The 15,533-nt window shown below is 42.4% G+C and overlaps 1 protein-coding gene across 1 annotated transcript in view; it reads left to right on the top strand.

Annotated features, from left to right (window-relative positions):
- The first annotated feature begins 1,947 nt into the window (after positions 1 to 1,947).
- Positions 1,948 to 15,533, top strand: part of LOC141155449 (ran-binding protein 3-like) — a 40,521-nt gene continuing 26,935 nt past the window's right edge. The window contains exons 1-7 of the mRNA XM_073642342.1: positions 1,948 to 2,074; positions 2,173 to 2,279; positions 10,169 to 10,291; positions 10,612 to 10,715; positions 13,080 to 13,158; positions 13,408 to 13,504; positions 13,741 to 13,865. Coding sequence (XP_073498443.1) covers positions 1,948 to 2,074; positions 2,173 to 2,279; positions 10,169 to 10,291; positions 10,612 to 10,715; positions 13,080 to 13,158; positions 13,408 to 13,504; positions 13,741 to 13,865 — 762 coding nt within the window. The remainder of the gene's footprint in view (positions 2,075 to 2,172; positions 2,280 to 10,168; positions 10,292 to 10,611; positions 10,716 to 13,079; positions 13,159 to 13,407; positions 13,505 to 13,740; positions 13,866 to 15,533) is intronic.

The following is a 15,533-nucleotide window of genomic DNA, read 5'->3' as shown; positions in this document are numbered from 1 at the left end:
TAAGAGCCAGGTGTCAGCTCTCTCAGTGCTTTTTCAGACGCGCATTGCTAACAAGCCGCAAGTAAGGACATTTCTTCAGGGGGTTTCCCGATTGGTTCCCCCCTACAGACGACCACTAGAAACGTGGGATCTCAACCTGGTGCTGACAGCTTTGCAGGAAACACCTTTTGAACCCCTTAGGGAAGTCTCACTCCGCCTTCTATCCCAGAAAGTGGTTTTCTTAGTGGCATCACCTCGCTACGCAGGGTGTCTGAACTCATAGCACTCTCCTGCAGACAACCCTTCCTGGCTTTTTACCAGGACAAGGTAGTTCTTCTTACGGTCCCATACTTCCTTCCGAAGGTTGTGTCCAACTTCCACCTCAATGAGAAAATTTCACTGCCATCCCTCTGTCCGGTCCCGGTTCATAGAGTGGAGAAGGCTCTGCATACGCTTGACCTTGTCAGGGCATTACGTGTCTATGTGTCTAGAACTGCGCCCTTCCGGAAGTCTGATTCTCTTTTCCTTCTTATGGAAGGTGGCCGCAAGGGTCTACCAGCTTCCAAAGCTACCCTTGCCAGGTGGATCAAATCCACCATACAAGAGGCCTACCGCCTCAAAAATTCTCCTCTTCCAGCAGGTATTACAGCACACTCTACACGTGCGGTAGGGGCCTCCTGGGCCATTCGGCACCAGGCCTCGGCGCAACAAGTGTGTAAGGCTGCCACCTGGACTAGCCTACACACGTTTACCAAACACTACAGGGTTCATACCCAATCCTCGGCAGACGGGAGCCTGGGTAGACGTATCCTGCAGGCGGCAGTCCCCCAATTATAGGGGCCTGTCTACACAATATTCGTCCATTGCTACCCACCCAGAGACTGCTTTGGGACGTCCCATGGTCCTGTGTCCCCCAATGAGGCGACAGAGTAAAGGAGATTTTTGTGTACGCACCGTAAAATCTCTTTCTCTTAGCCTCTAATTGGGGGACACAGCTCCCTCCCTGTTGCCCGTGTTGGGCCGTTGTTATGTTGAGTTCTCATACTGTTTTTTCTTGAGCTCGTACATAGTTGCCTTCTTATAGGCATGGTTATGTTATCCATGTTACGTTCCTCCTACTGCTTTTGCACAAAACTGAAGATGGCTGACGCTGTCCAGGGGTGTATACTGCAGAGGAGGAGCCACTGTTAATCTTTTTCAGATTAAGCATAGTGTCGCCTCCTAGTGGACAGCAGCATAACACCCATGGTCCTGTGTCCCCCAATTAGACGCTAAGAGAAAGAGATTTTACGGTGAGTACATAAAAATCTCCTTTTTAAAATAATTAGGAAACCATATATCATTTCCTTTACACTATACAAATACTTGCTACTTAGTGTTTTATATCACATAAAATCCCAGTAAAACTCTTAAGTTTGTGGGTGTAACATGAAAAAATTTGAAAAATTCATGGGGTATGAATACTTTTTCAAGGCATTGTAGATATGTGTATATAATATGCATATTTTTTTTGGAATGGCTGTAATAAAATCAAAGGCATATTCGCCCCCTGTCAACTCCCCTCCACCACATAGCGCCAACGTAGTCCTCTACAGTGAAGCGTCAAGTGAGGCAGTGCGTCATCTGACTACTGCAGCCAGTCACAGACATCGATATTTGTTAAGTGCAATCACTTTAGTGGTCTGTGCTGACAGATTATTTCATTACAGCACCATATCAAAATAAATGTAAAAAATATATCTATACATACATATACTTAATGACAGACAAGCTCTTCCATACGAGACCCATATGTCTCCTGAACACACTCCTGTGCATGTACCTTTATGTGGGCTAGACATTAGAAAAGTTATTTTTGTGTGAAATTACGCATTTTCTAGACTGTACATTTTCCGTCTGACATATTTTTAACCATAGCAATTTGTATTTTTCTGCTAATATATATATTAATCAGAATGATTTTCAATCATGAGTTACAATAAATCCTATTTTGGCATTTCAGGGCTTCCTAGCCAGAAACCCAAGGAACAGCAATGCAGTGTGCTACGTCCGGCAGTGTTACAGGCACCACAGCCCAAGTCTTTTTCCACACCATGTAAGTAACACGGATTTTGTAAATATTGCCCAAAATTTTTAGTTACTGCTTTATTGTATAACAGAGTTTGAGTCCATCTTGTTTGTTCTCTTTCCCAGTTATCAGCAGTGGAATTAATGGCATCAGTCTGGCCTCTGAAGCATGTGGTTCATCTACTAACAACATTTCTACAAGTCCAGCTGCCCCAACGTATAGCTTTGAGAAGGTAGGTTTTTTGTTTTTTTTAAGTCCTTCTAAAGGAGTAGTCCAGTTAGGTTAGGCCTACATGGTGACCTATGTCATGTGACACATTGCAATATTGAATGTAAAATATGGTGTCGTGTTGTGACCCGCAACACAGGGCTGCACATGTTTTCTAATGTGTTGGATTTTCTGCTGCTGGTCACAGATCACATGCAACCCACGTGCCGTAGACTTCAATGCAAGCTAAATGCAGTTTGCCTTTTTTATTTACACCAAAGTTAGAGCTGTGAATAGTAGCGCCACACACGTTGCCATGTGGCCACGGCCTCAATGTTAGGAAACTAAAAAGCTTCTTGCCTCTCTGGTCCCCAATCTGGCTCAGATTTTCCCCAATGGTTTTTATTTACAAGCTGCCAGCGTTTGTGTTCTTTAGCTGCATATTATAGCTGCAGTTAGTTACTGGCCTTAGCAGTTGTGCTGTACTTAGTGGCAATGCAACGCTGTGACAATGGGAAATTCTGGGATAGCCCTGTGCATTCATTGGGCTGCACTCTTCTAAGAAGTGCTGTGTTCTCCTACAAAGGACATAGTATGAGCCTCTTTGATCTATCAATATGCCTTAGGCCTCATCCAGATGTCAGTGTTACATACGTGTATCTATAGCCTATAAGGCTGCTTACATGGCCGAGTTTTTTTTTTATCAGACACCCGGTCTGCAGAAAACAGACATCTCTCTGATTTTTGCACTGTGTCACGGATGAAATACAAATTTGAAATCCCCGGTAGTTTAAACTCTGGATATTTTCAGACTCTGGGGGGCGCTATACCCTTATTCCAGATCGACGTTTTAAAACGGCGATGAGGGAATAAGGCCCCATAGCTGCTGCCGTTTTATTGCGTACTCTAAAAACCAAAACTTAAAAAGCAATGTCTGACTTGGATGGTTTTTTTTTTTTTTTTTTTGAAATTTCGTCACACTTGAAAATGTTTCTTTCCTGCTTTCCAGTACATCACATGTTGTACTTTTGAATGGCACCATTCGTTTTACCATGTCAAAATGAAAAATAAAAAGTTATGGCTTGTGGAAGATGGGGGTTGAAAAAAAACAAAGGGCATAAATAGAAAATCGCCATGTTGGGAAGGGGTTAAGAACAGTAGGATTGACTCTTTTTAACACTATTGCTGATGCCCCTGCATGGTTCCCCTTCCCCCTCCCTGCAGGGATGTCTGCATACTCGCCTCCAAGGCTGTGAGGCGTGCTCCCTGTCTCCTGGTGTGTAGGAAACTCATTTGCTGGGAGGCATTTAGTATGAGTACACCTGCAAGATTGCTCCCAGCCAATATCTGGGAGGCGTCTTGTTTAAAATAGGGAGGTGCCAAGCAACACATTGAATCATTAGGTAGTGTGATGTTCTACTAATGAGTTGTGAGGTCCCATGGTCCTGGTGTGGCTAGTGCCTAAACCTCGGTCCCTCTGCAGCTAGTCCCTGAATGAGTATCCAAGACCCTTGTGTCTGAACTTGTGCCTATCCTAATACCCAGTGTATCTGGACTGTCCTAACAGTCTCTGAAGCAGCCCTGTCTGAGACTCCTTGTCAGTAACCGTTCTACCCGTGGATCCTGAACCTAGTAGTCTGAACGGAGCCCTAGTCCTGTCCGTGTCTGCATACCTGACCCTGGGGGTCAGCTGCTAAAGTATCTGGGACTGCCTAGGAGTGGTACCTGGTGGCTACCTGCAGCTCAAGTTTGACTCCACCATCAGGAGCTCCAGCTAACACCAGGTAGCCACTTGGCTACTCCCCTCCTAGGTAAACCCGGCTCCATGGCACAGTGGGTCCACGAACCACGTACGCCACCTGCGTGTGTAACACTCTCTTCTTTTTGTCAACATCTTCTATTGGGGAAGAGTAGGAAACCCCCATACACATTAGATGGTTGGGTAGTCCTGCCAAAATTAGTGATTTCTGGGCATTTATCTAACGTGTATGACCACTTTTTAAACCTGCAACTGTGGGTCGTCTGTACTAATGCCTTCAACTAGTTAGGATTTGACCACAGCTACCAAGATCATGTAATTCCTAGTGCTTCTCCTTGTAGACTAGGGATGTCAAACTTAAACACACAGAGGGCCAAAATGAAAAACGTAGGCAAAGTCGTGGGCCAACCAGTATACAGTATAATGGGTCCCCCATAGTCCTCCATACAGAATAATAGGCCTCCCATAGTCCTCCATACAGAATAATAGGCCTCCCATAGTCCTCCATACAGAATAATAGGCCTCCCATAGTCCTCCATACAGAATAATAGGCCTCCCATAGTCCTCCATACAGAATAATGGGCCTCCCATAGGGCTCCATACAGAATCCATGGGCCTCCCATAGGGCTCCATACAGAATACATGGGCCTCCCATAGGGCTCCATACAGAATACATGGGCCTCCCATAGGGCTCCATACAGAATACATGGGCCTCCCATAGGGCTCCATACAGAATACATGGGCCTCCCATAGGGCTCCATACAGAATACATGGGCCTCCCATAGGGCTCCATACCGAATACATGGGCCTCCCATAGGGCTCCTTACCGAATACATGGGCCTCCCATAGGGCTCCATACCGAATACATGGGCCTCCCATAGGGCTCCATACCGAATACATGGGCCCCCCATAGGGCTCCATACCGCGAATACATGGGCCCCCCATAGAGGTGGCGGTTCTGGTGTTCCGGGCCAAATAAAACCACCCTGCAGGCCACATTTGGGCCATAGGCCAGAGTTTGACATGTATGCAGACAGTGAATTTTACTACCATAATAGTACAGTATCTTGGGTTGGTTGAAAAATAATCTTTTATTATGGGTTTGGCTTTGAATATGCCATAAATGTCTAGGCTGGGAATGCTCCCAAACTAGGCTCCGAGTTTGGAAGATTCCCTTAACACCTTGAAGATGCAGTTTTTTTTTGTTTTGTTTTTAATTTCCCTTTTTGTTTCAAGAATAACTTCTTAATTTTATAATGACAAATCTGTCTGAGGGCTTCTTGCTTTTTATTCCTGTGAGTTGTAGGTTTGAATAACACGGATTTACTATATAATGTTTTGAGGTATGGAGTCAAAAGAAAGTATTTTGTTTTTTCCGACGTTCCCTTTACTTTGAAAATGACTTAATAATAACTTTTATTTTTCTATAAAATGTACTTAAATTAACCACTTCGTGCCAGAGCCTGTTTTTGCCTTCGTGACCGGGACAATTTTTTCAATTCTGACCACTGCCAGTTTATGAAGTAATTACCCTGGAACGCTTCAACGTATTCCCCTGATTCTGAGATTGTTTTTTCGTGACATATTGTACTTCATGATAGTGGTAAAATTTCTTCGATATCACTTGCGTTTATTTGTGAAAAAATCGGAAATTTGGCGAAAATTTTGAAAATTTTGCAATTTTCAAACTTTGAATTTTCATGCCCTTAAATCAGAGAGATATGTCACACAAAATAGTTCATAAATAACATTTCCCACATGTCTACTTTACATCAGCACAATTTTGGAACCCAAATTTTTTTTTGTTAGGGAGCTATAAGGGTTAAAAGTTGACCAGCGATTTCTCATTTTTCCAACAAAATTTACAAAAACATTTTTTTAGGGACCACATCATATTTGAAGTCACTTTGAGGGGTCTTTATGACAGAAAATACCCAAAAGTGACACCATTCTAAAAACTGCACCCCTCAAGGTGCTCAAAACCACATTCAAGAACTTTATTAACCCTTCAGGTGCTTCACAGGAATTTTTGTAATGTGGAAGAAAAAAATTAACATTTAACTTTTTTCACAAAAATGTTACTTTAGACCCAATTTTTTTATTTTCACAGGGGTAACATGAAAAAATGGACCCCAAATTTTTTTGTGCAATTTCTCTTGAGCGTGCTGATACCCCATATGTGAGGGAAAACCACTGTTTGGGCGCACGGCAGGGTTCGGAAGGGAAGGAGCGCCATTTGACTTTTTGAATGTAAAATTTGTCTGAATAATTAGCGGACGCCATGTTGCGTTTGGAGAGCTCCTGATGTGCCTAAACAGTGGAAACCCCCCACAAGTGCCACCATTTTGGAAACTAGACCCCTTAGGGAACTTATCTAGATGTGTGGTGAGCACCTTGCACCCCCAGCTGCTTCACAGAAGTTTATAATATTGAGCCGTAAAAATAAAATTTTCACATTTTTCCCTCAAAAAATGTTTTTCATTCCCTAATTTTGTATTATCATAAGGGTAACAGGATAAATTGCACCACGAAATTTGTTGTGCAATTTCTCCTGAACACGCCGATACCCCATATGTGGAGGCAAATTACTGTTTGGGCACATGGCAAGGTTTGAAAGGGAAGGAGCGCCATTTGACTTTTTGAATGTAAAATTTGTTTGAATAATTAGCGGACGCCATGTCACATTTGGGGAGCCCCTAATGTACCTAAACAGCGGAAACCCCCCACAAGTGCCACCATTTTGGAAACTAGACCCCTTAGGGAACTTATCTAGATGTGTGGTGAGCACCTTGCACCCCCAGCTGCTTCACAGAAGTTTATAATATTGAGCCGTAAAAATAAAATTTTCACATTTTTCCCATAAAAAATGTTTTTCATTCCCTAATTTTGCATTATCATAAGGGTAACAGGATAAATTGCACCATGAAATTTGTTGTACAATTTCTCCTGAGTACGCCGATACCCCATATGTGAGGGAAAACCACTGCTTTGGTGTACGGCAGGGTTCGGACGAGAAAGAAGCGCTATGTTGGCTGGGATAGGCAGCAGACACCATGTCACATTTGAGAGCCCCTGACATGCCAAAACAGCAGAAACCCCCACAAGTGACCCCATTTTGTAAACTACACCTCTCAAGGAATTCATCTAGGGAAGTAGTGAGCATTTTTTAATTTTTAAATTTATACCATTGGGCAGTGAAAAAAGCATAATTATATTTTTACCACAAAAAAATGTTTTACCCTCAGATTTTACATTTTCACACAGGGCAATGGGTAAAAATGGTGCCGAAATGTGTCACACAATTTCTTCTAAAAGTTTCAATACCCCATATGTGGCTGTATCGTACCACTTAGCCATACGGTGAGATTTGAGGGGGAAGGAGCGCTATTTGACAATTGGAGAACAAATTATTGTAGAATAGGCATTTGGATTTGGGAGCACAAAATTTTCTGAATTTCTTTTGGGGGGCAAGGACCATTTTGCTTTTCCAGAGCCTTTCTGCTACCAGTAACTTGGAAGTCCCTTATATTTTTAACAGATGATGGACCTGAGTGGGGACTAGCTTTTTTTGAGGACTGAGTTGAAGCTTTTATTGGGAACATTTTACGTAACATTTATCCGGCGCTCTAGGCTGAGCACTTACATCGGGGTTTCCATCTAATTTTCCAAGTGATGTAATTCAGATGAAACCCCTGCGGGATCCATTCACTGTAATGAGGCAGCAGAGTTACTCTGGACTCCGTCTGGCCTCTGTTTAGTGGTGTCCTTTTTTTCAGAAGTGCACAAAACTGTGGCCAACCGCACTTTTATGCACGCCTAAAACAAATGACACCGTGGGATCCCAGGCTAGACGGCATCCACAGTGGCCTATATCTGCCTCATTACAGGGAATCTTCCATCATGGGTTCTGGCTGAATCACGTATTTCAGAAATTTACACGGAAACTCTGGTGTAAGTGCTCAGCGCAGAGCACAGGATAAATGTGAGCAGAGCCTTACTGGGATCTTTGGGAGACATAATAAACAAATCAGTAGCAGGTGAATAATATTTGTTTTATTTATTTTTTATGCCGTTCCTCGTGTGATATAACTGATTAGATTACTTTATTCTTCGGGTCGGTGCGATTACAGAGATACCAGATTTATATCGGGTTTTTATGACTGACAGCTGTCACACACTAAAATACCCTTTTTTTGCAAAATCTAGTTTTTGCATCACCATATTTTGAGAGCTATAATTTTTCCATATTTCGGCCGATAGAGTCATGTGACGGCTTGTTTTTTGCGGGACGAGTTGACAATTTTATTGGAACCATTTTTGGGCACGTGACATTTTTTGATCGCTTTCTATTCCGTTTTTTGGGAGGTAAAGTTAACAAAAACAAACACTTCAGGAATTGTTTTTTGAGTTTTTTTTTTATGCCGTTCTGCGTGTGGTAAAAGTGATCAGGCAGCGTTATTCTTCGGGTCAGTACGTTTACAGCGATACTACACTTACTGTATTTTTTTATGTTTTGGCGCTTTTACACAATAAAACAATTTTATAGATAAAAAAATATTTTTTTTGCATTGCTTTATTCTGAGCGCTATAACTTTTTTATTTTTCGGCTGATGGAGCTGTATGGCGGCTTTTTTTTTGCGGAACAAGATGATGTTTTCAGCGGTACCATTTTTATTTCTATTCTGCTTTTTGATCGCATTTTTTTCCACTTTTTGTTTGGCGATATGATGAAAAAGCATATTTTTTGCTCCGTTTTTTATTTATTTTTATTACAGTGTGCACAGAAGGAGTTAATTAGTGTGACAGTTTTATAGCTAGGGTTGTTTCGGACGCGGCGATACCAAATATGTGTACTTTTTTTGGTTTTGTAATAATTTACGGATTTATTGGTTTAATATTTTATTTATTTATTTTTATTTATTTTGTGATTTTTTTTTTAATAGTTTAAAAATTTTTTTTTTACTTTTTTTTACATTTTTACTTAGTCCCTGTATGGGACATTAATTTTTATTTTTCTGATCACTGATCTCATGTAATGTAATAGACATATATTACATTACATGAGATCTTCCCTGACTGTTTCAGTCAGAGTCTCCTGTCTGGTATCAGCTACATACAGGCTGAAGCCAGACAGGAAGGACACCATATATGGCAGAGCTGGAGGCGGTCATGTGACCTCCAGCTGCCATAGCAACCCCAGGTCCTCAAACGAAACGGAGGTCTTCGGAGGTAAGTAAGACGACCCCCTCTCTTCCTGCTGTCTCCTATATGCCGCGATCACTATAGATCACAGCATATAGAAGACAGCAAAGGGTTAACATCACTGGGACCTGATCTAATCAGGTCCCGATGATGTACCCTGTCAGAGCTAACGCTCTGCACCGGAATCGCAGTGCTTGCAGGACCCTGGGGGTCCTGAGCACTGCGAGACCACCCACCGTTTTTAAACGTCGGCGCTGCACAGAGCCCGGCAAGCGCCGACGTTTATCTACAGTGGGCAGTCGGGAACCGGTTAAAAGAAATAAAAAGAAAAAAACTGAAGGGGAAAAAAAGAATTGGTTTCAGTCACCTTATTCTGAGAGCCATGAGATATTTTTTTATTTTTCTGTCTATTGATTTGTATGTAGGTTTATTATTTGTGCAGAAAGCTCCAGGATATATTTTGTACCATTTTGGGGTTCATATTATCTTACAATATATATATTTTTTTTATTCCCTGGTTTCGGCGGGGGATATTTTTTATTAGCTTGCACAATTATGCATGCAGTAATGTAAAGTATCAAAACGATAAAAAAAAAAAAGATGTTAGTATTTGTTTTGGGAAATGGGGTTGAATTAAACTGGAGTTTTTGTATATTTTTATGTAGGTTTTTTTAAAATATATTTTGGTCTTAGGGGACTTGAATCTGTGATTTGTTGTCGTATTGTAGTAGATTGTATAATTACCGGTCCCCTATGAAACCCAGCCACAGACCGTGGCATCTGAGAAGTTACTGTCGCCATATATAAAAAGGCTGCTTATAGGGCGGTCTCAGCTCCTGAGCCCACTCCATATAGTAAGTATGTTCATCCAGTTTAAATATACGCTAAGGGGCTAACTGAGAAGAAAGATGTGTGTATAGATTTAAGTTTTTTTTAATCTTTTCCTCTTTTAGGCTGGTGATGCTCAACCAGAGTCAATGACTAGTAATATTGGTGCTATTGAGAGTTCAGACAGGGTTGATCAGAATTCTCAACAGACCTTTGTATTCGGTCAGAATCTTCGTGACAGAGTAAAGGTAAAGTTTTTTTTTTCTCTGATGAAACTGCTCCTCCCCCACCCCACCCCCCAAATTTCTATTTCCCAATGAGTTTTTTTCCCCTTTTAGGCCACGTTCACACAGTCAGTATTTTACATCAGAATTTGTAAACGGGTCAGAAATGCAGAAGTAGTGAAGTGTTTTTATTATACTTTTCCTCGGATTGTTCCTGGTTTTGGCTTACACATACTGATGTAAAATACTGACCAAATACTGACCGTGGCCTTAGATTGCCTTTTTACTACTTTAGGAAAAGTTTAATTGTTTTATTTTTTTAATGTATGTTCATAATATTCCAGCTTGGAATAGTGAGTAAAGAATCTCTTGATGTGGAAAATTCTGGGCCGCAAAGTGCAGATGCTCCAGCACAGACCAATTACTTTCTGCAATACATTAGCTCCAGGTGAGTTCATCGGACTGGGGAAAAAAATGCTATATTGCTGCAGTAAAGCCATAGCAGAACTGCCACAGTGAAATCTGTAAGGAGATGTATCTCCGCATTCATTGTTGCTAAAATGGTCCCTTTAAGCTGCACATTTCACTTTTTGCATTTCAAGAGGTGAAATGTCCACTGACACCTGGAGGATAAATTGGCATGCTGTGGAGATCAAATTTGCAGCACCTGTCTATTGTTTGTGAGATTCCTTAAAATCTCGTGCGCAATGCTAGTAACTATAGAATGCATCAATTTTCCTTCTGAAAAATCTGGATGCAGAATCTGCTGCATTTAGGCTTCAATAAATTTAGTGTAAAGGTGTGCATAGACTTTAAAGTTTGTCAAAGATATACCAGGGGGGGGTGGTCACACAGATCCCACCACTGTTACCGCTTTGTCACAGATGACACTGGAGAGATCACCCAGATCTCACCGCTGCCTCCAATCATCAGGACAATTAAGCAATTGAGTGACGAGTAATGGACAAGGCAACGGCGGCTTCCACTAATAGGCCAGTTGTTGGGGAACTCACAGTGAGCGTATGGTATATACACCTCCGATTACACCTCCGATTCCAATGCATGGAATATATCTATATATCTATATATATCCCTGTATGGTCACTACCAGCTCCACAATAAGACAAAGAACTACTAGCTGCCACAACCAATCGTTTATACAGGCTGATTGGACACCCGTTACTGGTAGCATATGGCTTCAGGGGTGCGATTTACAGAGCAATAGGAACAGTGTGCTTTACATTTTATATATTTAATCCATGAAGGTAGGCAGTGTTTATAAAAAAAAATAAATACAAAGATGATACAAAATGGGAACAAAACAATACGATACAAACAATTACTTAAAATAAGGAATAACAAAAGAAAACTTCTAAACTTGATGTCATGGAAATGTCTCTGAGGTTAGTGGAGGGAGGCACTCCGATTGGAAAACGGAAAGAACCTACAGCAAGCTGTACCTTCCGCATATTGACAAATGGCCCAAACCCAAATACTGCTTTTTATAAGATCAAGGTTACGCCCGCATACCTCCCCTTGATGAGCTCATGTGGGGGCTGATTATGGGTTCTGCTGGGTCTGTTAGAATTTCTTAAGATCCCCAACTTACAGGATATCTTTGCACCTGGAGGTTCCAGGCAGTAGATATTGTCATCCTATTTCTTACCAGGTCATATTTTACTTAGCGATCAAACGTGACCTGGATAACACCCTCTATCAGACTGTTATAAAGTTGGAGGTATCTGGCGACCTTGAGGTGATTTGAGTGAATGCGTGCTGTTCGTCCCTTCGCTACGCTGTAAATGTATCTCCCATAGTTATTCGATCAATGCAAACCTTAATATTCTTATCTGGATACCGGAGACGGAGTGTCTACGAAAGATTCTTTGAGGGGAAGCTTGTGCCTGGGAAGGCAGTTCTCCACCCTGCGTAAACAAATCTGTCTTGTTGTCTCTTTCCCAGCAAATCTCTGCTGTAATTACCTGGTAACCGCATGGGGGCACTGCTTCAAAGGAGGTTGAAGTGTTCACTTTCTTTTCTCATTTACCTTGTTTTAATTAGTCCCTCTGAACATATGGGATTAATTAGACCTAGGAACAGTGTGAAGGCCTTCTTCAAGGAGGTTGAAGTATCAGTTCTTCTCCCTTCTCTGGAGATGTCTGTACGGATTTTAATTTTTTTCTCTATGACAAAGTTCTTTGCTTGCAATAGGAGCATCGGTGTGTAATACAGCCCCACTCCTGCTGCTAATTTCACAGGTGTACTAACTGCGTTCATAAGATCACCTGGACAAAAAAATGTAGGCACATAGGTCATTAATGGCTTAAACATTGCTGTGCAATTTGAAACCTCCTTATATGTAGCTAGCAGCATTGCTGAGGATGACATAGTTGCTGCATGTGGCAACTAGCTGCTGTTGGCTCAGGGCTGGCGTAATCCAAGTCTTCGAAAATTTTGAGGTAACGACTAGCATGTGTACTTACGATATTTTAGCCTATAGTTCTGCATATCTTTTGAAGGAGCAAGGTTTTAATAACTTGATTGTTCCCTTTGGCTCTTCTTCTCTGCTCTCTTGATGCCTACATATGGATGGCAGCATTCCCTCTATTGATGGACAGTAGTAGGACAACCACGAATACATTGGTAGATTTCAGTTGCTAGCTTGGTCCTTGAGAATGAATGTATGGATTAAATAGTCATCTATCTAAAGTGTGTACCTGATGGCATCATTGGATGTATATTTTGGAGTTTATTCTCCTCATTTTATATATAGATCTCATGTGGTGCACATATACACTTTGTTATTTTACAGCCTTGAAAATTCAGCGCCCAAAGCAGAAGCCGTCTGTAACAAATTTGTATTTGGGCAAAACATGATTGAAAGAGTTTTGGTAAGTGTTATATTTCTTCCCAAATTACAATTGCAGAAAATAAAGGCTTAGATTGTGATCTATTGACCTACGCCAGTTTAAATGTCTGTTTTTATTGAAAAGTGGATTCCTAATGGAGACATTTTTTTTTGTTTTTTTGCTTACCCTGAGAGGTACTAAGGGAAATCTCTGATTGTCAGACTAAAAATAAAAACAAATTTAAGTTATTTTTTCCTAAAACTAACCTTCTGGTCTGCTCATCATTTTCAGAGTCCACCCAAAACTGAAGCAAGTTCTGACAGCAATAAGGAAAATGCTGGAGAATGTGGAGCTGAAGGATCTTCATTGGAAAATACTCCAGAGAAATGTGGGTTTGCGCGATGATTATTATACAGCAAAATGTCTATTAACAGTTTTTAGTATTAGACATACAAACATCGATATTCCTAATTAAAAGTAAGACTTATTTACAGTGGTTTTCACTCCAATATCATGACAATATGAGCGTTAAGTTATACCTGACAATAAAAGTATACTACAGTTTTGCATGCTATTCTTGTAGGTTTTTATTTTTTTCATAAATGTACTTTGTGCTAATTACAGCTAACAATATCTCTGAATCGTTGGCGGAATCTGCAGCTGCTTACACAAAAGCCACAGCAAAACGATGTCTACTGGAGAAAGTAGAGGTTATCACTGGAGAAGAAGCAGAGAGCAATGTTCTGCAGGTAAGGAAATACCAGGGATTGGGCAGTTAATGACCTAATATCAGAATAAAATTGCATAAAAGACAACTAGTCATGTTTAAAAAAAAAAAAAATAAATGCTATTAACCTGCAGAATGGGTCAATAGTGTTCTAAAGCTGTGCATCCACCACAGTGAAGGTCCGGCTTCTGGGGAGGAAAGGAACTTTTTTTTCCTCCCGGCAGCCTTCTGCTTTCAGTCATAGAGGTGTGGCAGCGGAGAAAGTTCATTTCCTCCCGGCTGCTGGGCTTTCAGTGCTGCAGTCACACAGCTTTAGAACACTATTTTCTTGCTCAATAACCCCATGTCTGCAGTTTCATGGCATTTTACTCTGTCGCCTCATTGGGGGACATAGGACCTTGGGTGTTATGCTGCTGTCCACTAGGAGGCGACACTAGGCTTAATCTGGAAATGATTAACGGTGGCTCCTCCTCTGCAGTATATACCCCCTGACAGCATCAGCCATGTTCAGTTTTTGCTTAGTGTCGCAAGGAGGCACACCTAAAGATTTTTACTCCATTTTTTTCCGATTTTTTAGTTTTCCACGGAGTTACAGATGAAGATAAGTGGGTCTCCGGCGAGACTCCCGGCATGGCTCCTTCCTTTGCCCCCTTCTAGGGGTGCACAGTTGAAGTCGAGACGTCTCCTTACCATGTCGCTCCTTCCCCAGCCCCTCGGGTGTTGGTTCGAAGTTGAGACCCCCCCCTCCTTCCCCAATTCCTTTTGGTCTCTGGGTTGAGGTCGAGGTGAGGATTACAGCCTCCTGACGGTGACGGCAGCACCCTCCCTAATCCCCCTCTGGGGTTATTAGGTTGAGACACCGCAGGTAGGATCTGTGCAGACAGCAATATACAGCTCCCAGTAGCTGTCGCTCTGCACCAAGTTCCAGGAATCTCAGCTCTGCTGCAGACTCCTGATGGGACCGGTGGACAGTGCAGGCAGAAGGGCACACAGAGACACAGGCTGTTTACAGCTCTGTCTCTCTGCCGGCACCAGCGCTACGGTGCCTCAGGGGAAGCCTTTAAGCGCCCCCCCTTAACATAATATTCCCACGGCCTTCCCTGCCATTAAAACCGGGGGGGTCCGGTTCAGATCCGACACCCCCCCGGACTACTGCGCCGGCCTGGAGCCCTTTTGGGCATAGATTCTAAATTTAGACTGCAGCTCCGGCCTAGCCGAAGCCGCCGCCCACTCTCCGCCCCCGCCCCGCCCCCTAGATGACTAATATGACACTACACAGTGTCATAGAAGGGGCGGAGACGAACTGAAAGGGCGCTCTTTCCAGCATATTGCCGCCCTATTCAGCGCTCCGCCCACCTTCTTCTCCACACTCCGGCGGCCATTAACCACTGAAGAAGCGTTAACACTTCAGCTACCGGTCGCCAGCTTTTCTCCGGGGGGCACAGGATCGTGGATTCAAACGGTGCTGGACTACAACAGGCACACTAAGGTGGGATAAGACCACAGCTAGAGTCTCGCACTCGACTGTGAAGTCTATAAGCTTCTCTGCATTGCTGGCCCCCTCTGCATAGCCACCCCTGTATACTATGCCGAGCTCAAAGTCCAAGAGAACCAGGCAGGATTGCTATTATGCACTCTGCACAGCCTGCAGTAATACTCTCCCTAGTGGCAGCACGTATCCACATTGCCA

The sequence above is a fragment of the Phyllobates terribilis genome, unplaced genomic scaffold (assembly GCF_046119375.1).
Source record: "Phyllobates terribilis strain yellow unplaced genomic scaffold, ASM4611937v1 Scaffold_1__5_contigs__length_1240528914, whole genome shotgun sequence".
Taxonomy (NCBI): Eukaryota; Metazoa; Chordata; class Amphibia; order Anura; family Dendrobatidae; genus Phyllobates; species Phyllobates terribilis.
This window is presented reverse-complemented; position numbering and strand designations above follow the sequence as displayed.